Here is a 23,649-nt window from a genome sequence, read left to right as displayed (position 1 = left end):
ACCAAGCCCACCATGGCCAAAGTAAACACACACACATGAAAACATTCCCTGCATGTGTTCACATGGCTGTGTCCAGGTCAGCATACATAAAAGGATACGCTGCGGATGCAAGTGTGCTTAAGGCGCTATGTTTATTATTGCAGCTCAGACTGACAAGTCCTGAGGTGGAGATCTTTTGAACATACCATTTTACACTACTTTAACCGTGACTGTATTCAAAGAAACAGAAATAGAAATAAGCAGTACACATCAATGAAAACACATTAGACTGCCATTTGTTACCGGTCAGCATTCCACTGTATATTATCACAAAGGACAAAAAAAAATCAAAACCTTAATTAACCCTGTGAGGTCCTCCAAAACATTATATACACATATTCTTACTATTTCTCACTTGTAGCTCAGTTGAACAAGTAGAACAATCATGTGAAAACTAATCCATACTACATTTGTGTTTTTTGTCCATACTACATTTGTGTTTAAGTAGAAGAGGAGCTATTTTATTATTATCTGAATTTTACTGTGCTGTGCAATATCTTCCTAAACTTTTTGTTTAATTTGTTCTGGAGAAAGGTCCTTACACAAAGTTCAGGTCAAATTCATAAGATGTTCTTAAACCACAAAACTGTTTACACCTGTGTGAAAATGAGGAAATATTGGCGAATGTCAGAATGATGAACACTGTAAGTGGGTTTTAAGAAGAAATTTCTTGTTAAAAGAATTATTGATTAAAAAATTTGAAATGTAATTAAAATATGTAATTACGCTTGACTAAATGTGTTTAGAAGTTGAATGCAAAGCAAAATTACAATAAGACTTGCAAGGGGTAGAAATGTGTCAATCTTAAATAGTAGTTTTTTTACATAAAGATTTCAGGCATTACAAATATTAAAACTTTTACAAAAATGTTTAATACCAAACACTTGTCCTGACACCAAAAAAGTCAAACAAACAAACAAAAGAAAAGAAACATTAAGTGTCCATCTCAAGAGTTTGCAATAAATCTAATTTACCTACTTTCTTCCCTTACCCCAAATGACGTTACTCAGACATGTCTGGTTTCAGAAATGTCCTTCTTTACTCTAGGATAATGTACCTGCTACTGTTTTAGCCATGTGACAGCCTTTTGTCCATGTCAGAAACCATATACACAAGTCTATTTGGGGTTACTTAACACCTCAATATGGTTTGAAAGTGAAAGTTTGTGAGTGATGTTTTAGTCATGTACTACAATATTGTCTGTTGAGCTATAATTTTCTCAACAATCTTGTAGCTCCAGTGTAAAACTACACTAGCAAACTTCAAATACCAAACATAACATGGATGATTGAGGATAAGGGGAGAAACTATGTGAATTTGATATTTGGATTGATTGGAAGTCAGTATTACCCCTAAACACAATTGTTAATTTTTTTGTTTCCAAGGCTGCGGCCCCCCTCAACGTGGGGGACATGGCATGTCTCCCAGAGCCAAGGAATCAGTGAAGTGTAATGAAGGAGAGAGAGAGAGAGAGAGGGGTGGGGGGGGGGGGGGGGGGGGGTGGGGGGGAAGAGAAGCTACTGTGTTGTTGTAGCTAATTAAAACTAGGCAGGTTGGAAAAAATGTCACCAGGCTAATGTACATGCCTGTAAATACTATAAGCACATTCTACACTGTAAAGAGGAAGAGGAAACCTGTTGATTTGAGGTGTTTTTAAGGTTGGAATTGCTGTAACATATTGCTTTTAAACATCTAAACAAAAAAATGTGGTATTGTTTTGTTCAAAGAACACTTTTGAGTTTAATAAAACTAGTTAAATTATCAAATGACGTATTCTTTAAGGGTGAACAGACTTTACAGCATGACAGTATGACATCTTTACAGCATGACATCTTTACAGCATGAAAGTAAGGTCTTGGTTGACTGAAGCTGATTACAAAATCAAATGGGGTCCAAGACATTATGAACAATGTTAAAAAAAGAATACTAATATAAAAACAATTCTCCATAAATATTGTTCAAAAGTGTTCAAAAGTCAGTCTAGTGTAGACTGGATTAAGATTTATACAACTCAGGTAAACAACTCTGGTTTCTTAGAGATTAGGTGTACTGTTGGGTGCATGTAAACACAAGTTAGTGTGACCTCTCAGTTTACAAAATGAATATCATTTAAAACTCTAAATGCAAGTATCTTCACACAAACTGAGTTGTGTGCTACAGTTTCTCTTTAGGTTGAATGAGATTTTCCCCTTTTTGCTTGTTAGTATGAAATAGTGCATTTGTGGGTTGGACCATAGAAACACATATGCCCACTCTCACACTCAGAGCTGGCCCCTCACCTCCTTCGTTGTCCTTGCCGTCTGCGCAGAGCGTTTCCATGGCGACATCACAGCCAGCCCCCCTCCAGCCAGGCTGGCAGACACAATGCCATCCATTCTGATCCAGAGTACAGCGACCGTTACTGTTACACAGCCCGGGACAGCCCTCTGCACACACACAAACACTCCATCAGTCAGATACACACAGAAAGACAGAGAGTGAGAGAAAGCTAGAGAGGGTGTGGTGGGGCGTTTGAGACAGAGTAAAGGACAGAAAGACAGGAGTATGTGAGTATGTAAGCATGTGTGGTTTGAGTGTGTGTGTGTGCGTGAGAGAGAGAAGTAAGTGATAGTAAAAGAGTCTGAATGCATGTGTATACAGGGAGCCAACAAAATGGAAACATTACATTAAACACTGGCCACTTTATTCTGGCCACTATATCAGAAACACATACCATACAGGTGCATTTAGCTGGCTTACAGTTACAGACTGTAGTCCATCTGTTGCTGCACAATTTATCAGCCCCCTTTATTCTGTCCATCAATGAAAAAGAACCACCACAGTACCACCACTGACCAGATATTATTTGAGTGGTGGATTATTCTTAGCACAGCAGTGAGACTGGCATGGTAGTGGCATGGTGGTTTGTGCTGCACTGGTATGATCGTCATACCATCCGTGGTTAGTTTCTGACAATAGAGCTGATCTTGGCTACATATTTGCTGCAATAAACCATTCTCAAACAAACTGCACTGACTATTTAAACACCCCAGAATCATTATTGCACTTCTGGGTGAGAAAGAATTGTTCATCATGTTCAACACTTTGCCAGAAATAGAATGGAGCTCCTGAGTGCCATAACTGTCTAAACACTGGCCCTGTCATTGGGTGATCATCAGTGATGTCACAGTCATTCATGACAGAAAGTACAAAAAAGTATATTTCTCCCTATCAATCAGCACAATGCTAGCCCACGTGATTAGTTAGCCGTCTCCTCCAAGTGCACTGAGCTGCCCAATAACGTTGTATTAGCACCATTTTGAAAAGATTCGATGACACTGACATGTCTCCCAGGAAACTTGTGCTGGCCTTTCACACTCCCATCTTGGCAGCATCATGTAATAATGATACACAGCTAGCAGGTGGAATAAGCATTAACTAAACAGGATAAAAATATAGTAAAAAAGGAAAAAGGAAAACCAAATACCAAAGAAATATCAGATATTTAAGTAAAATGAGAATAAAAACGCACATATTTTAAAATCATCATATATCATGAGGGAGGCTTTTTCTACTGTCTTTGCTGTATACAGAATGTTTATACAGCTCTTGTGAATATCTTAGTTCAGTCCAGTTTCTTAGAGTAACTAAGCACTTAGTTGTGCCTTTGTGTGCATGGACACACACACACAAACACACACACACACACACACACACACACACACACACACACACACACACACACACACACACACACTTCACCCTCTGAGCTTGATCGTCACCTCCTTTTTGTCCTTGCCTGAGCAGGTAACTGTTTAGAAACTGAATATTCCCTAAAAAACAAAAACTGTACCTAAAACAGTCCAGCACCACACACCCTACCATATCACTGTTACTGCTGTGCTGACAAGATAAGCAACAAGATGGCTAACAATCTGTAACTATAAACCTACACATGCATTCTAGGTCAAGATTTTGCTATTTTGTCCAACCCCTGTTCGTGCACTGATGCGTCCTCTGGAGGGCGTGTGCACTAGTGAGTGCATGTGCACAAGTGAGTGAGTGGGTGTGCTTCAGAAGAGGCTGCAGCGGAACAAAGTGCTTGTGATCTGTGTGTGAGTGTGTGTATATATGTGTAAAACAGAGACAGACAGACCTCTGGACAGATAAAAAAGTGGCAGATGAGAGAGGTCAGAGGTCAAACGTGAACACAGAGTGACACTAGACTCGGCACAGGCCGGGTGAGATGCACAACGGCTGTAAATTCACATGAATGTAAACAAAAAAACCTTTGTCACCATCATAGTCATCACCATCATCATCATCATCCTTAGCATCAACACAACCTCTCAGTGAAATCCAAACAGTTTTTGTTGCTCAAGTTAAAAGGATGAAAGGAAACAGCAAAAGTTCAATCAGAATTTAAATCAAAATAATTGATCTTTCCAGGCTCCTCCCACAAATCTGTTCTTTCACAGCTACTGTTGTGCGATTGAAAGCTTTGCAGAATGCTGATAAAAATCCTACAGATTGATGTTAAGTTTAAAAATAACCTGTCAGTGATTTATATATTTATATTATTAAAATACTGAAACACAGAGTACATGGTACCAGTCTGGCCTGGTATCTACTGTAGCTGGGCTGTTACTCTAAAGGGTCTGCAGATAATATTTTCATGTTTCTTCTCAACGTATCTCGCTGTTTCTCAATAAGTCAATTATTTTTTTCTTTTTTCTTAACAAACATTCTGTAAAGCTTGCCCAGCCTAACAACAGCAGCTGTGAAAGAACACATTTGTAGGTGCAGCATGGCACAGCTCTTGATAAAATAAGCAACTAAATAAGCAAAGTATTAAAGAATTCATTCAATTTTGCACAATAAAATGTAAAACAAATATGAAAAGAGCAAATAAGAATAAGGTTATGGAGTGAGGAGAAAGAGAGAGAGAGGCCTGTGAGTTTTTAGAGCAGCATCCATGTGAAGCTACAGCACACAGAGAGAGAAAGAGAGAATCCTGGCATAAAGTATAGAGAGGACTGGCTGGGCTTGGGGTGTGTGTGGCGCCTCCAGTGCTATACTTTCTGCCCAGGGCACATTCTGCTGCACAGTGGGGGGAAGGGAGGAGGGAATAGCAGGGGGCCAAGGGGAGTAATAGGGGGGCAAAAAGGGGCAAAAGCAGCAGCAGCCGCAGCAAGGACAGCTGGACCAACAGACATCAGGATTCAGGCTACAGGATGCATGAAGACAGGACCCACAGGATTCCCCAAAACAAAACGCTGAGACACACGTGTGTGTATCTGTGTGTGTGTATGTTTGTGTGTGTTTGTGTGTGTGTGTGTGTTTGTGGGTGTGTATATATGACAAACTATTCTATGAATTTGTGCATTTATGTCAGGGTTTCTATCTGCAAATGCTAGGTTACTAACTTTATCTACAGCAGCCTATTTTATGAATTTTACATATATTTATGCCAAGGCTGCAAACTGTGTATGCTAATTTGATATCTTTAGCATTACACTGTAGCTTAAAACTGTGAGAAGCTAACATTAATGTTAACCCTGCTAGAAAAAAACAGCATAAGTTGTTTTTTAGATGGTATGCTGAACAATGTTCTAGCATTATGTTGTATAGATGTTAAATTGCTAAGTTTAGCTATAGCTAGCTATAAGCTAGCTTAGGGAATGCGAGCATTAACGCAAACATTTCACAGTTCATCTGGTAATGTACAGCTAATGCTAATGCATAACTAGAAAACTGTAATAAGCTAACTATACCACCCCCAACGTAAAAATTCAAAAAACGTAAGGTGGACAAAAACTGGATTGCATAACAATGTGTGTGTGTGTGTGTGTGTGTGAGCGTGTGTGTGTGCGTGTGTGTGTGTGTGTTTGGCCAGGACAAACAAAGATGAAGGGTGACTAGATAAGAAGGACCACAACCAAGAAACAGTGAGGAGACTGCAACAGAGATACGCTGACGTCGTGCTTCATATACAGAAAAAAGTGAGGAAGGGGAAAAAGAGTGAGAGATAAAGAGAGAAAGAGAGAAAGAAAGAGAGGGAGTAGAGTGATTGCTTATAAAACAATCTCCCTGGGTCTGTGGTTTACCTTTAAATCCTATCCTCTCTCCTATCATGGGGGCCGGGAGGAAGGACAATTCGGGAAAGAAAAAAGTAGCGGAAACAAACAAACAAACAAAAAACAAAACAAAAACAAAAAGTTCTGAGCACTTGAGTCCAGCATACAGGACATTAGAGAGTGACACACAGGCAGGGTAGGAGAGGAGAGAGGGAGAGACAGAAAGGAACAGAAGGAGGGGAGGCTGGAGACAAAGGACAGAAACACTGAGAGAAAACAAGACGGTTGGGCTTTTAGGACTCTGAAGAACGGCCACAGAAAGATTCTGATGTTTTCAAGTATATATACATATAACAAAAAAACTGTCATAATTTTCAACCAACATATCGAAGCAAGCAAAGTTTGAGGCGTACCACATATATTTTAAATGAAACCGTGTTTAAGAAACATGATATGATATAGCATAAAAAGAGAAACTAAATTTTCTAACAAAAGAAGATAAATGATCAAATTCTGGAATTTTTTTAAATCCTCAAACTGCTGATGTTATTTTATGCCACTGTATGAGAGGAATGTGGTGCTTTGCTGCTTCTTTAATATTTAATGTGTCATGTCTGTTCAAAATGTACTGTCTGTTCAACACTGTACAAAATCACAATGCACACTGAAAGCCCTCATTTTCTAAATACAACACCAGTCAAATGTTTGGACTGAACTGATTGAATGAATGTTTTTCATAGTCTTAAAGGGAATTAAATTTTTTTCTAAATTTGGGCATAATACACTTGTTGAGATGTAAACCATGGCCTCACCATAAACCACTTGTTGAGAGCCATTCAGAGTAAACTGAAGGAAACTTTTACAAAGATTTCTTTACAGTGGTGGTCATAGGAACCAAGAGTCGCAATGTCTTCAACCATTGTATTTACTGTCCAAAACAAGCAGAGTTTTTTTATATGCAATGTGGATGGCATTAAAATAAAGGTGAATCTGAAATAATGTTTTCTATGGGTACTGTATTGCCTCACAACACCATGTATGTACCTCTCTGCCACAAATTAATTTAAAAATATGTTTTAGGCTAAAACCACATCTTAAAACTATCACAGAAAATGTGTCAGGCATCATGCAGCATATTCACTTCATTATTTCACATTACAGCTTTCTGTCATGTACTTTTTTGAGACATTAAGAATTCAGATATACAGTTTCTGTCACCCCCTATGAACAATGTTCCATTCTAATGATTGATGGAAATAAATGTTGCCAACATACAAAGGTAGTTAGTACACTTGTATTAAATTAAATCTGTATATGTAGTTCATAAGTTGTGGTTAAAAGGTGGTTATGAAATTAATTATTGCTAAATGCGAGTGAGTTACAACCAGCCATATCCATTAGGTATTTTACTTCACATCATTATCCGATATAACAACACTCCTTAATCAATCAGAATGTGAAACTGTAATTACCTGTTGCGCAATTCATAACTTGATACTTCACTTTTAGTTTAAAATGTGAAACATTTTAAAAATCTACACAAAAACCTTTTTATGTGTAGATGTGTCCAAACCTTTGACCGATACTACAAAGCTGTATTTAAATCAATAGGAATCGGAGCACTGTTGTATTCTACAGTTCATGTGTTTTGTTTCAGCAAATTTTCAAAACCAAATGCCCATGCCTCTCTCGAGCAATCGCTGTGTGTGTGGTGTTGTAGAGGGCGGCACAGTGCTCAGCAAATTGGGGACATTTGCCAAGGAGAAATGCTGAGGGCATGGCATTGGATTTCTGACAGTCCGAAAAGAGAAGGGAATGAAGAATCACAGTAATTCTAGAACAGATATACGCAAGGGAGAGAGAGAGAAGAGGTTATTAATGCGCAATCAAAACGTCATAAAAGAGCTGAACTGGGACATGAATGCACAGAAAGGGGGACAGAAGCAAGGAAGAGAAGACACAGTACCTTGGACATACGTTTCCGGATGAGCTTCAGAGAAAAAGGAGGAAAAAGAAGAGAAAAAAGAGAGAAAAAGAAAGCAGTGGTTTAAAAAGAACGCAAAGGTGTTCTGTTTATACACAACTAAGACTAATAGTGTTCATACATCACATCCACGCACACACAAAAACACAAACAGACATAGACTCATAACACAAGGCGTAAATGGAGCAAAGCCAATAGCCCTGCTGGGAAGCTACTAGTGTGTCCCATTTTGAAATGTTATAAATGCAGTATGTAGGGAAAGAATTTCTACCATGGTCATCAATCTAACAAACTCACAATGTCCAACATAAAAAAAATTAAAATATACATGGAGGCTCATACTTCACTTAATGAACTGTTACTCATCCTCATACATACAATGCATTTATCCTGTTTTCAGCAACACAGGAAATGCACCGTAACTGCATTATGGCACACTGGAAGTCAATTAATTGCTTTTTTCAGTGACTGGTGGAATAGGATACATGGAACTTGCCATACTGAACATCACAGATTAAATGTAAGCTTCACAGAACCCTCCATTCTGCCATTAAAAACAAAAGTGAAGTTGTTGTAGATGCCAGCAGAACAAGCAAGAAAGGAAGAGCAGCAGTGGACCCACCAAGATGAACTAGCCTGGTTTAGCATGAAGAGTCTACCAAATCTTTCAAAACACTTTGCTGTGTTGAGATTACCATGCCAATGAAAAATAAACACAGCATAAACATCTATTAATTTACATAATGCTTATGATTCCTACAGTGTTAAAACAAATCAGTTGTGGAACCTCAGGGGAAAAGGCCCTACAGTTTAGTTGAGAGTTTAGCGGTGGGAAAAATGCCTATAGTTCTGGAGGATCATAGCCTCTCAAAAGATTCTGGAGCCTTGGAGAAAAAATGCCTATAATTTCCTAAACGTTTTAGCTCCATAAAAGGTGCTGAAACCTTGGTGGCATGTTGTCCATAGTTCTAGACCCCTTAGTCATGTTTCCTGTATCTCCAGAACATCCGTGGAAATGTGCCTATTGTTACACAACCTTGATGGAAACATGCTGGAAGTTTCTGAAACCTTGGTGGAAAAATGTGAATCATCCTATCACCTTAGTGGAAACATGCTTAAAGTTTTAGAATATTATTGGAAACTTTTGTGCCTATAGTTTTGGGACTTTAGTCTGCATGGGACTATAGTTCAAATCTTTGGTGGCAGTGTACGGGTATTCAAACCTGGTGATTGTACTGGCCAAGGAATCGCATGTCCTCCCTGTATCTGTGCCTGTTTTCAGTTCTCTGGAATGTTTAGCATGTGAAGTGCCTGGACCCTCTCCTACCATCATCGCTACAGTTTACCATCCTCCTAAGCCACATAATGACTTCCTAACTGATTTTGCCTCTCTACTCACTCATTTATCTACTCTCTCACCTAATGTAATATTGCTGGGGGATTTCAATATCCACATGGACTGCAGTAATCTCCCTCCCACCAAAGACTTCTCATCCTGCCTGGAGAATTTTGGATTTAATCAATTCATCGATTTTCCTACCCACATAAAAGGACATACACTGGACTTAATCTGTTGTTCCGGTCTCACTCCGTCAAATTGTGCAGCTGATGAAGTTCATGTTACTGATCATTTCCTCCTCTCATTTAACATTACACTATGTCTCTCCGTAACCAAGCCATCACGTCTCATCTCATTTAGGAACATCAAAGACATTGATAAGGATGTCCTCACCTCCAGCCTGGACAATATTCTGAAACTGGACAGCTCATCTTCGCTTGGTGAACTTGTTGACCACTATAACAATAGTTTAACTTATATTCTCAACTCTCTTGCTCCTGTGAAAACTCGCCCTGTTTCCTTCACTCATTCTGCCCCCTGGTACACCCCTAAACTACGGCTAATGAAAGCTAAAGCTTGTCAGCTCGAGCGACTCTATAAAAAATCTGGTCTTACCATCCACAAAGAAATGCACAAAATGCACATATTGCAGTATAAGGATGTAATTGCTCAAACTAAATCCTCCTATTACTCTGGTCTAATTAACTCTAGTGAAGGGAACACCAAAACACTGTTCTATCTAGTCAACAAACTCTTCCAACCCAAATCCTTCCTACCTTCCCACTTTTACTCAACTGATACTTGTAATGCTTTAATGTCGTTTTTTAGTGAGAAAATTTATAAAATCCACTAGAACATCTGTCATGATCCACAGCCTCTCTCCTTCTCTCTACCCCTTTCACATAGTCAGTCTCTCTCCTGTTTTCAGCTTCCAGATGCATCTGTCATTTCTGATCTCATTAGCAAATCAAAACCTTCTACATGTCAGCTTGATCCTTTCCCTACAGTCTTAGTTAAATATGGTCTTTCCTCTCTGCTCCCCCTCATAACTGCCATTATTCATACCTCACTCACTAGTGGAATTGTTCCTACGCCCTTCAAAACGGCTGCTATCACTCCTATTCTGAAAAAACCTGGCTCAGACCCCAACAACTTTAACAACCTTCGCCCGATTTCTAACCTCCCTTTCATTTCCAAAATACTTGAAAAAGTTATTGCTACTCAAATTCATTCCTACCTATCCGAAAATTGTCTCTATGAACAATTCCAGTCTGGTTTTCGCCCCCTACATAGCACAGAAACGGCTCTTCTTAAGATCACTAATGACCTTCTCATGGCAGCTGATTCTGGTTTATTTTCCATTCTCATTCTTCTAGATCTGAGCGCAGCCTTCGACACTATTTCTCATACTATCCTCCTCAACAGACTATCTTCCATTGGCAATAATCATATCGCACTCGACTGGTTTCATTCCTATCTCTCAGGCCGCACTCAGTTCATTCAACTCAAATCCTTCAGGTCTCATCAATCGTCTACGCCCTTCCCTCACCCCCCATACTGCATCTATTCTAGTTCATAGTCTTGTTACATCCCGCATTGACTACTGTAATTCTCTTCTCTTTGGCCTTCCTCATAAATCCCTCCATAAGCTTCAGCTGGTTCAGAATGCAGCTGCCCGTATTATCACTAAAACTCCTTCATTCCATCACATTACACCTGTCCTTCAACAGCTCCACTGGCTCCCTGTTAAATATAGGATCGAATACAAAATTCTCCTCCACACATTTAAGGCCATACATAATCTTGCCCCCCCTTATCTGTCAAATCTTCTCCAAATCACAACTTCTACTCGCTCGCTCAGATCCTCCTCTTCCATTCATCTCTCTGTACCTTCTGCTCGTCTGACTACCATGGGGTGCAGAGCTTTCAGCCGCTCTGCTCCCAAACTCTGGAACTCCCTCCCACCTGACATCCGGAACATTGACTCTTTTCCTCTTTTCAAATCAAGTCTTAAAACTCACCTGTTCAAATTAGCCTACTCTCTCTGTTGATGTGTTTTTTTTTTTTTTTTTTTTATATATATACATAACACTACATTTTGTACAGTGTCCTTGAGTGTCAAGAAAGGCGCTTTTAAATTTAATTTATTATTATTATTATGAATTTTCTCAAACGATGCCATCACTTTTTGAGTGGTACAGCATCTTACGTTGTTTAGTTAAATTATCCAGTTATTTTATTTGTAGTGTTCTCTTGAAGTGAACAGTAGGTACAGATCCTTTTAAACCCATTAAAAAAGTTGCTAAATGTCATTTAGTGACATGTTTCTGTGCAACTATTATTCACTCCCAGTGTATTTTAAAAGAAAAAAATAGCATGAAAAACAGGTGCATTGTATGAATTTTTAGCAATTTGAATGGGATGCCAACAGTTTCTAATGCTCTGATTGACGTGCTCTCCATGACCGCTGCTAATTATCCTAAGTGTGGCTCTGAATGTTGAGGCTTTGTTTGCATGCCATTTCACATATAATCACATCAGGGCCATTGCTTCTGGGGTTCCTTGTGTATGAGAAAAATAACAGATGTCCCTGAGTGAAAATGCGTGTGTGGAGGATTATATATGGATAAATGTCACATACACAGCACGCGTTTGCAGTAAAGTGTCCTCTACTTGGCTAAATGAATTCTGACAGGACATTGGGGGGTGTCTAGCACCCACTGTCATAATATTACCCAGGCAAAGTCAAATCAAATCTGTGGGAAAAAGGTCCCCTTTGGTTTCCTCACACAAAGCACTGCTGTGACAAGCCTTCATTATTCAGGTGAGCTTTAAAAAAACACACGCACAGCATATGAACAGGAGGTATGTGTGGGTGTGAGCTGGGACTGAAAGTCTCTGGCTGAGTGTGTGTGGCCTTCTGTGTACTAGTGATGTGTATGAAAGCAGTGTATGTGCATGTAATGGTGGTGTGTGCGTTGTCATAGCATTGTGTATGTGTGCAGAAGTAGTGTGTGTGTGTGTGTGTGTATGTGTGGGTGTGTGTAGTATGTGTGGGTGTGTGTATGTGTCCAATACAGGTATGTACAACATGGTTTATGGCACCAATGTGTGTTGATGAGTCTGTACAGATGCACTTTGCATTTACACAACATTTAGTTCTGACAACACAGTTTGATTGTTTAAGAAGTGTTCTATCTCTATTTTTGAATCATGTTGCTTTTTTCACAGTGACCTTGACCGAAATATAACTAGTTGTGCTACATGAAGATGAACTATTTAGGCCCTATTTCCATTGTTTTTTAATATGCTACCACCAGTCAGATATGCATCACAAAATGAAATGCCCTCGCTTTCGGCAGGTTAGCTTCAATGTGCTAATTGGCTAACCATGTAAACTAAGGTAAAAGGTTTGAGCATAACACATGTAAATTATGCAAGTAATAGCTCTGTTTGGTTGCATCAGCAGTCATGTAAAAGATTGAGTAGTTTTTAACCCAAAGTCCAGCAGACTATGATTTTGAAATGTTAAGCAATTAAAATTGTTTTACTGCTATGAGTTACAAGCAGCTTTGTCCACCAGTATTATGCAAATTCTGGAAAGGGAAATGCATCAGATCTGAATGAATTTTGGGGATATTCTTCTGCAGAAGTTGACACTTGTGCTCACTCCAAGGGCTCATCCTTCTCTTGAGGTAAAACAGTGAAACGTCAATGCACTTTGGTCCACATTCAGCTGATGACGTGATCTATGGTGCTCACTTGAAATTACAAGTACCCTAAAAATCACTTCGAAATTCTGCTTTACTGCAAATAGGGATCCATTTTGGTCACAGCCAAAAAGCTTAACACAATGCTAAGAACTAGTTGCTAAGTTAAAATATGTTCTATATTTTGACTACTAAATTTATTGTATTTACTATGTTGTAACTACTAATTGTAATGTTACTTAATTTATATATACAAACAGAAAATGGACACATTGGTTAACATCTGTAAGATAATTCACCTGTAACCCATTTGATCATATAAGGAGTTTGACAGCAGGACTACAGTTTTCAGTTTAAATTCTAAACCTGTCAATGCCCAACTCAAACAACTAAACAAACCAGAAACAGCCAGAATACAAATCAGCAAAGAAGATGGGCTGTGACATGCTTTACAGATTGGCTGGAACAAAATCATTCCCAGGTTAATCTGGAAAATATTGGAAAAGCTGAGCTGAACATGATATTGCTTCAGCATTATGATTCTAGCTATAATGCAAAAGGCTAGTAGTATTTACTAGAAGGCACATACTAGTTCAGTTATTAGGGCTTCTTTATGTTAATTTTTTCTTTATTTTGCAGAACTGCATAAAAGCAATAGAACATGCAAGGTTGTGATAACATATCGTTGCTGTTGGAAGAAAATCTTGTATTTCCATTTTTGATGTTTTTCAGTTTTTGACATAATTTGGAAATGCCTGTTGCCCTTTACATTGTGTGTAAATTTCATGATGAATGGACCAAAAGAAACAGCCCAAAATGACTTGGAAAAAATTCTGACTTAAATGAAAAGCAAAGTAGGTTTTTTTTTCCTTCTCCTGTAAAGCTACCATTTTGGAGATACAAGATTTTCTTCCGACAACAGCGATATATTATAACATTGTAGTAAATTGTGTAGAAGCGGTATGTGTGTGTAACAATAGTGTGTATATATTGTGTTAGTGTGTGTATGGGTGAAAAAAAGCTGTGTATGACATTGATGTGACAATGTATGTATAGCACGGATGTGTATATAAGCAGAGAATGTGCACAAAAAGGTGTGTACTGCTGTAATAGTGCATGTAGTGTTGATTTCCACACTGTATCTAGTAAGTTATGCTATGCTATGTATTGTATGTCATGGCATCTGTGTAACAGTTGAGTATCTTCCACAGTAAGAGAGACTGCACTGATTTGACACCAGGTATCTGTACCTGGCTAATATGAGCTGAAAATGCTAGACTGCATATCAGAGTGAAATAAAGTATAAATGTGATCCAATCCTGTTACAAATAAAGCATGAAATAGAACACATTCACACTGGGTGATGTGATATTAGCTTTTAGCCGTTATCTGATGTTGTCTGTCCTGTGGGTTAGTGGCTTTTTGAGAAGTTGAACACAATAGCCGGCTTTTAGATGCTCATCTTTGTGCTTTGTGACATGTCTAGTAAGAGGCATTTGTAAGATCTGCTCTCTTTTCTCTGTCTGTCAGCAGTAACCACATTACACACAGACTTACACACCCACACACAAACACACACACACACACACACCTGCTCTGAGGCCAACCACTCACTAATTACAGCAAAACATTCTGCCCTTTCACACTCACAGTCTTTAGGGAAACAAAGAGAGAGAGAGAGAGAGAGAGAGAGAAAGAGAGAGAGCGAGAGAGAGAGAGAGAGAGGAGTCAGAGAGAGAGAGCGAGAGATGGAGAGAGAGAGCGAGAGAGAGAGAGAGAGAGAGAGAGAGAGAGAGAGAGAGAGAGAGAGAGAGAGAGAGAGAGAGAGAGAGAGAGAGGAATAATGCTTCATTATTTGTACTCAGATTTAAACAACCCTGATTAAAGTGACATTAATCTGGAAACAATTATACCACACTCAACTCATTTCAATCACCCACACCACATGACAGGGCAAGAGAGAGAGAGAGAGAGAGAGAGAGAGAGAGAGATATTGAATACTGTTCATATTACATTATCGTAATTACTATGTACAACCACATGTTGACAACATACCTGTCCCATGCTTTTAATCAAATCTGACTGATACTGCTGCTAATCGAACACACACACACACACACACACACACACACACACACACACACACACACAGAGGCACACAGGCACAGAGGTAGGATATGTGTGATTTAATATGTGAAGTGACAATGTTTTGCCTATGTATTATATATATAATGGAATTGAATACTCTAAAATCAACACACACTTTAGGGTAAAGTAACCTTAAACACGCCTGCTCATGTGGTTTCTGACACTGTGAGAGACACTGAGATCTGTAAACATGAACACAACTTCTTTTATAGATCAATATATCATACAGTGTAGGAAACAATATAAATAAATCTATTTGAGACTACGTAACTGAAACTCAATTTAGGGCAAGTGTGTGATGATTTAGGGGACTTAACATTGTACACATTTTTTTGAAGAACAAGGTACTTTTTATATATTGTTTTCACTGTGGGAGCTTTTTTCTGCAGTGTGCTTCAGAAGACCTAAATTGAAAAAAGTTACTCAAAGCAGCCAAGTAACTGACATGATGTACACTAGTACCCTGTTTGATTTCACAGACCAAAATTAGCATGACATGCAGAAAAAGCAGCCTTTTAGCTTGTTGCTAACGGATGCTAGTTAATAGTAGATGACTGTAATAGGGCATGACAGAGCTTTCTGCCTACACATCAAAGTGACAACCAGCTTGCACAGCTGGTTGACAGTAATGACACTATTAAGCTTAGCAACAGTAAAACACAACCACAAGCAGCGTTTAAGAAACGACAGCAGCACCTTCTGTTTTTTAGCCTTCAGGAAAAAAATAATACAAACCCACTAGCAGGCTTGCAGTTACCACAGGTATGGTATAAGTTTCCATTACTTGTTAGTTACCCTAGCCCTATAGCTCCAGTTTAAATTTATAGCAGCACACTTTTAACAGTAAACATGTCTTGGCTGTATTGGGGTAAAGGGGAAACTTTTGGTAGCTGAACTATCAATTCAATCACACAGCTTTTTCTGACCCACCCTGCTGATCCAATCACAACAGCACTTGTTTGCTCTAATGATGGTCAAAGTGTCAAATCTTGCTGAATAGCCTTCAATGGACCATGGTGCTAAGCAAGGAAAATTTCACACATACACACACATACACACACACACACACACACACACACACACACACACACACACACACACACACACAATCATACACACACACACACACACTTTAACACCCAGAAGCTCATATTTTTTCTCCCAGCGAGATCTTTATCTCTGAAAGGCCAATTCATTAATTAATGATCGGGCGGTGGGAAATTATAGCTTTTTTTAATAGCTTTTGACTGTTGGGGCTGTTTCGGCCTGAGATGTATAATTTAGATGCAATTTGAAGACAGGGAGGATTCAGACTGTCAGAAACTGTGTGTGTGTGTGTGTGTGTGTGGACATTTTGTGTCAGATTTCAGCTTTTTCCTTTCAGCTTTGCCAAACTGCATGTATGTGTGAATGTACATGTCAAATCTGCCTACATGAATTAGACAGCATGTGTCTATTGAGTTTATGAATGCCTATGTGTATGTATGTGCGGTACTGACAATGTGTTGTTTTGTGCCACAGTAAATCTGGATCAGTGTCTGTACTTTTAACAGTTTAAGAACCAGGATGTCAAGCATTTTACCTGTGTGTTTGTGTGCATGCTGCATTTTCACATACATATGCCTACGGACAAGACCATGTGTTAATAAAGAAACACAGGTTTTTCAAAGTGTGCAAACACGGCACATTAGAATTCAAATTGTGACATTTTTTACCATATTAATCATTTTGTTATTCTAATAATAACTCATATAGCGTGCATTTAAATATAAAAAACTATTTAATAAACTTTTTATTTACTGTTTCCTAGTGTCCTTATCTGAAACCTGTGACTTTTTACTATTACATAAATTAAATTGGTTTCATAGTGTTAAAAACACTGATTACAAACATTTGAACGCTAGTGTACATGCATATCAGTGATGACCCATATTATTACAATATAGACAATTACAGTTTTGCTCATAAATGTCAAAAGTGTGAAAAGCATTAGTTAATACTAAGATAACATGCACATCAACATTTCTTTTTCTAGAATAAACAGACTGATATTGATATATTGCCCACGTTAGCGTTGAAGCCACCCAGCAAGACAATGTGTCCAGTACCCCCTCCAGGGTCTCCAAGAAGGCCGGGTACTCCGAACTGCCGCTTGGTGCATAAGCACAGTCAGAGCCCGTTGCCCGACCCGAAGGCGCAGGGAAATAACCCTCTCATTCACCGGAGAAAACCCCAACGGAACCCCCCTGTTCTGTGCTTCCATTGTTGATGCACCTTGGGTAAAGGAAGCCGCCAAGCTGAAGAAAAAGTCCTATCGGGCCTGGTTGGCTTGTGGGAGGCTGGAGGCAAAAGATGGGTACCAAAGGGCCAAGCAGGTAGTGGCTTCAGCGGTTGCTGAGGCAAAAACTTGGGTGTTGGAGGAGTTTGGTGAGGCCGTGGAGAAAGACTATCGACAGGCACTGAGGAGGTTCTGGCAAACCGTCAGGCACCTCAGGAGAGGAAAGCAGTTCCTGACCAACACTGTATACAGTGGGGCTGGGGGGCTGCTGACTTTGACTGGGGACGCCATTGGACGGTGGAAGGAATACTTCAAGGATCTTCTCAATCCCACCAACGATCCTTCCCCAGAGAAGGCAGAGCTTGGAGATCCGAGCGAGGATCCGTCCATCACTCGGGCTGAGGTAGCCAAGGTGGTTGAAAAACTCCTTGATGGCAGAGCACCGGGGGTGGATGAGATCTGCTCGGAATTCCTGAGGGCTCTGGATGTTGTAGGGCTGTCTTGGCTGACATGCCTCTGCAACATCGCATGGACATCTGGGGTGGTCTCCCTGGAATGGCAGACCAGGGTGGTGGTATTGCTTTTTAAGAAAGGGGACCGGAGGGTGTGTTCCAACTATCGGGGGATCACACTTCTCAGCCTACCCAGTAAGGTCTATGCAGGGGTACTGGAGAAGATAGTCCGACCGAATCTCAGCAAGAGGAACAATGCAGGTTTCACCCAGGTCGTGGAATACTGGACCAGGTTTTTATCCTCACCAGGGTCCTAGAGGGTGCGTTGGAGTTCGCCCAACCAGTCTACATGTGTTTTTCTACATGTGCAATTCTATTAGTGGCTAACGTTAAGGCATTCAGCCCAGCTGCTGAAATCCAATGGGAGAGCTGACTTTATCTAGATGCTGTAAACAGGAGTTTAAATACAACAAGCATTATGTTTAAATCAAAATGAGCAAAAAAATACAGTATACAGTATTACATAAACTTTTAGTTCTCAGTAATTTTTAGCGCTTAAAAGCCTTGAGGACTCCTCACTGATATGTGTTTGTGTCTTAGTCCACTCACACCTCTCAGTACTGATATGTTTATGATAAATGAACAGCGTGTGAAAGCTAAAAGCCTAATGAAACACTGCCTTGCCCAAAACACACACATACACACATTGCTTTGAACAGATGTACATTTTATACAGGACCTGCAGCCTCTAGTCTTGTTGTGTAACAATCATTCAAATAAATGAATAAATAAATTAATACACACTTACATACATAATTCTATAGAAACCTCCAAAAGCCCAAAATCGTGGCTCACTGGTCTGGACTATTCAGACAAAACATTCTATTGAGGCTCAATCCATCTTGAAATTTGGGCACTTGTACAGACTGATATTCACCGGACTGAATATCATATCATTATCAATACTATAAATAATATAAATAATATAAACATTGACATTAAAATGCATCTTAGATTACCAAAAACACACTCAATCAAGTTTGTCCACATTTTTAAACATCTTTCCATATTTACTCTAAAACTATTTTTGCTTTGTAACTCAGAATCTGCATTTTGTCTGTATTTGTAATGTAAACTCTACATTGTGTCCATTGTGTGTGCCTGCATCAAAACATTATAAGCTGCTAGAGCAAAACACATAGATGGGCGTGTTCAATTCCAGGAGAAAGGTAAGTGTCTGTCACTTCTACTGCTTATTGTTGGGGCTGTGTCTGATGTAAAATTGGAATGTGATTGCAAGCTACTGGCCAAAAAACAAATCTCACTCCAACCCTGATAAGACCCTGCTGCTCATTTGCTTATGACATACACCACCATTCACCATTCAAAGAAGGTTTAGAATCACCGTTTTTGATAATGTAAAACAAATTTGCAGATACATGTAAAAAACGCTTGTAATATGATGTTGGTACTATACAGTGTTAAAATAATACAAGATTCAAATGGGAATCCAGAATGAAAAAATAAAGAAATTTGATTATTTATCCCAAGCAACATTGCGAAAGAGGTTCTAATAAAATTAATATTCAGAATTAAAAAAAATACAATCCAGAAAGATTCAGGATTTATGTTCTAAATTTATGTTCTAACAAACAAAAATGCTACAGCTATGTAAATATGGAAATTTGAGAAGCCGTTCAAAAACAAAAAACAAAAAAAAAAAAAAAAAGCTTACATCAAATTTGCAGACATGAGCAGGTATATTCTAAATGCCAGTTTATCTGTGTGTGTGTGTGTATGTGTGTGTGTGTGTGTGTCTGTGTGTGTGTGTCTGTGTCACAGAGTTTAATAAAAAGGATGATGATGCAAGTGTGTGGCGGTGTGGGGGAGACGTGACAGTGGACAAACTGAGGGGGCTAATGAGTGTGTGGGTGTGAGAAGACAGGGAAGGTCATACACACACACACACACACGCACCCACACCCCAAGCTCCTTACATCAGCCTGACATAGATGATGTATTAGGGACCATAATTCTTACTCTCTATTTCTCTCTCTCAGGCATACAAGTAAAAAAAACCTTAATACTCTGCACACAGACACACACACCCCCACACTTCAGGTACTAAAGGACAGAGTAGTGGTGTAACATTGGGCCAAAGTCACTTTCCCAATCTATAAACTACTACTCTGCCCAAAAGTTTGGAGCTGTATAGACAAAGCCAGAATGTACTAACATTAGCCAGTTCAAGTTATAACAATATATAGTCATACATGTGCAGTACAGATTCACTCGAAAGAGTCCCCAAATATTCTGTTGTAACTCCTGTTAGGATGAAGCAATCTGTGTAATTGATTGCATTACATGCGATGCTGGAAGTGATCTCTGTTTTCTGCTAGAAACACTTCAATGCTCCATGTTCCTGAACATATCGGCAAGCATTACAGAGGTTAAACATCCTAATGTCTGTCCGGTGCCTACCTCCTACGCAGGGGTGTCCCAGGTTTTTTGAAGTTCTATAAACTGAGGAGCACATTGCACATTGTTTCATTCAGAATGCTTCATCCTAGGGAGAGTTATTACAGAATATTTGGGGCCTCTTTCGAGTGAATCTTGTTATAGTAAACAATATATTAACTATACAAAAATCTGATATTTTTCTTTAACATTAACATCAAACATTCCTAAAACATTAACAAAAACAAAGTGCAAGTTATTCATTTTTCAGCATCGAGAAAAGTATACATATACTACATATATTTAACATTACATTACTATGTATGTACTATGTATAAAATAAATGTTAATGTAGCAAAAGTTACATTATATATATTTATCTAATGTTAACAGTGTTCTATATATATAATGATATGTGTATATATGAAAGACGAGACACATAAATTTGGTGTCTGAAGCCCACTCAGTAGACATAAAAAGCTAAACAGAGATAAGATTAAATCACTCAATTCTTAGCTTTCTTTTGATTCAGAAAAAAAAACTTTTGCAAATTATTAAGTTAAGGGAGTTATTGAGCTCTAAAAATGCAACTGTTTGGATTAAATTCTAACAATAAAAGTGTTTTTACAATGTAGAAATGCATCCTAAAATAATAATGAATTTATATTATTCATGTTACTGTCAGCAACAGAATATGATATAACAGGATATACAGCTGGGTGGATAAATCTTAACATAAAGTTGCACTATTACGCTGTAGTGTTTTATGTTTTATTAAACTGCACACACACACACACAATTATGGATTATGAATTATATTATTTAATTGTGATATTTGTGATGATTTTAAGCAAAACAAATTTTTGTAATAAAAATATTTTGTAAAATTTTTTTTCTAATTATTTTTTTTTAATTATGCATTGTAATACCTGATTCCTAACACCATTTTAAACTTGATTTTTCGGTTTTGTGTTTTTTGTGATCATTTATGTGTAATTGTTCCTCAGGACTGTCTGAGCCTTTTGGGCTGCTGATTTCTTTCAGATGTGAAAGCTCATGACTGGAACAGAAATGCCAGCTTTGACACTCCGCAAAGGTCAGTGCATTTAGTATGAGAGGGGACAGTAAAGGGCCAGTGTTCAGATAGCCCTCTATTCTTCCACAAGCAGATAGAGAGATGGAGAAAAGAGTAAGAAAGAGAAGAAGGAGACGATGCAAAGAATGAGGTCCAAAATTCATTATAGATCTGTTCTGAAGCCCACTGACTCTAAAGCTAAAGCCTCTTCTTTCATGGCTGATATGAAGCGTGTGTCTAGACATAGTAGTGAAGTACTATACATATAATATATATTGCTGTTATCGGAAACAAACCTTGTATCTGCATTTTTTTGACGTTTTCCAGTTTTGGCATAATTTGAAAATGTCTGTTGCTCTTTATATTGTGTGTAAATGTAAAGATGAATGGACTAAAAGAAATGACCCGAAATGACTTGGACAAATTTCTGGTTACGTTGACTTACATTAAAGAAAAGTAGTTTTTTCCTTCACCTGTAAAGTTACCATTTTGAAGATACAAGGTTTTTCCCGACAACAGCGATATGTATGTACAGTACTCGTGGTTTGTGAGTGCATGCATGTATAAATATAGAGTTTTAGAAAGTTTTAGGCATCTAAGCAAATTTTTTTTAAAAAACCTCAGCAGTGAGTTTATCACAATATACATTAGAATAAAGTCATAGTCATACTTCAAACAAACATAAAAACAATAAAAAGTAATGAGAATTTCTTGGGTCCATATTTTCCTTGACACCTTCACAGCGACCACAGAGACTTGTTAATATCATCAATTACATCATGAGCACAATTTAATGAAGCACTTATTGGTCAAACCAGGAGTTGCTTTTTAACTACATATAATAATTGGCTTCCTTGAGGAGAGGTTTGAAAATGGTTAAACAAACACACTAACATACAGAAAATCACTGTTTAATATATATATCATTATTAATGAATATTCTAGAAATTTTGTTTATTCAAATATTAACACTTTTCTCAGCAAATGAACACATACTACACAAATAAATAGATATTTATAATTTGGGTGCCTAAGACTTTTGTACAGTGCTGTATATACACGTGTGTGTGTATGCACATGTATGTATGAATATGTATATGTACATGCGAGAGTGCATATGTATATAAAAGAAAATATATTTGTACATGAGTGTCTTACCGACTGTGCAGTGTTCTCCGGTCCAGCCCTGATGACACTCACACTTGCCGTCCTTGCAGGTTCCATGTTCAGTGCAGCGGGGATGACAGGCTTTCACATCACACACTGACCCCGTCCAGCCCTCTTCACAGCGACAGCTTCCGCCCATACAAACACCATGAGAGCCGCAGTCTACTGCACACACCTCTACTCACATACACACACACACACACACACAGAAAAGTAAGATATTCAGGTCATTTTCTCAGATTAATAATGAATAAAACATAACATGCATACACATTTTATACAGCATCAGGATGTGGAGTCATAGGTATATTCCACTGGTATTATATATATATATATATATATATATATATATATATATACACACATATATATATGTGTGTTTGTGTATGTATGTACCTTTAAGTAATAAGAAAACCAGATGCATTATATAAGGTATAATCATATAGGTAAGCAGCTATATGAAACTACAATATAGTAATATCTGTCATATATACACTATATGTGTCTACACTATTACACATTCACACTTTGCAGCTATAACAGCCTCCAATCTTTTCTACAAGACTGTGGAGCGTGTCTGTGGGAATTTTTGCCCATTCATCCAGAAGAGCATTTGTGAGATCAGACACTGATGTTAGATAAGAGGGCCCGGCTGGCAATCTCTGTTTTAATTCATCACAAAGATATGGCATGGGGTTTAGGTCGGGGCTCTGTGTGGGCCAATCAAGTCTCACACCAGCCCACACCAGTCTCACCCAGCCATGCCTTTATAAAACTTGCTTCATGCACTGGGGTCATGTTGGAACAAAAAAGGGTATTCGCTAACTGTTCCCAAAAATCGGAAGCAGACAATTGTCCAAAATGTCTTGGTATGCTGAAGCATTACGATTTCCCTTTGTTGGAATTAAGTGACTTAGGCTAAGCCCTGAAAAATAGTCCCATGT

General features: G+C 38.5%; 1 protein-coding gene across 14 annotated transcripts in view; it reads right to left on the bottom strand.

Annotated features, from left to right (window-relative positions):
* The window catches only part of tenm3 (teneurin transmembrane protein 3), a 628,014-nt gene that overhangs the window by 94,718 nt on the left and 509,647 nt on the right, over positions 1 to 23,649 (bottom strand). For 9 of the 14 annotated variants that reach the window (XM_037538774.1, XM_037538773.1, XM_037538778.1 and 6 more), the window contains 4 exons: positions 22,697 to 22,882; positions 8,062 to 8,085; positions 6,126 to 6,146; positions 2,319 to 2,465 (listed from right to left, as the gene is read on the bottom strand). In XM_037538774.1, the coding sequence (XP_037394671.1) occupies positions 2,319 to 2,465; positions 6,126 to 6,146; positions 8,062 to 8,085; positions 22,697 to 22,882 (378 nt within the window). The remainder of the gene's footprint in view (positions 1 to 2,318; positions 2,466 to 6,125; positions 6,147 to 8,061; positions 8,086 to 22,696; positions 22,883 to 23,649) is intronic. The other 5 variants (XM_037538779.1, XM_037538780.1, XM_037538785.1 and 2 more) reach the window with 2 other exon arrangements.

The sequence above is a fragment of the Pygocentrus nattereri genome, chromosome 5 (genome assembly GCF_015220715.1).
Source record: "Pygocentrus nattereri isolate fPygNat1 chromosome 5, fPygNat1.pri, whole genome shotgun sequence".
Taxonomy (NCBI): Eukaryota; Metazoa; Chordata; class Actinopteri; order Characiformes; family Serrasalmidae; genus Pygocentrus; species Pygocentrus nattereri.
The sequence above is the reverse complement of the archived record's forward strand: the minus strand, read 5'-3'. Positions and strand labels throughout refer to the sequence as shown.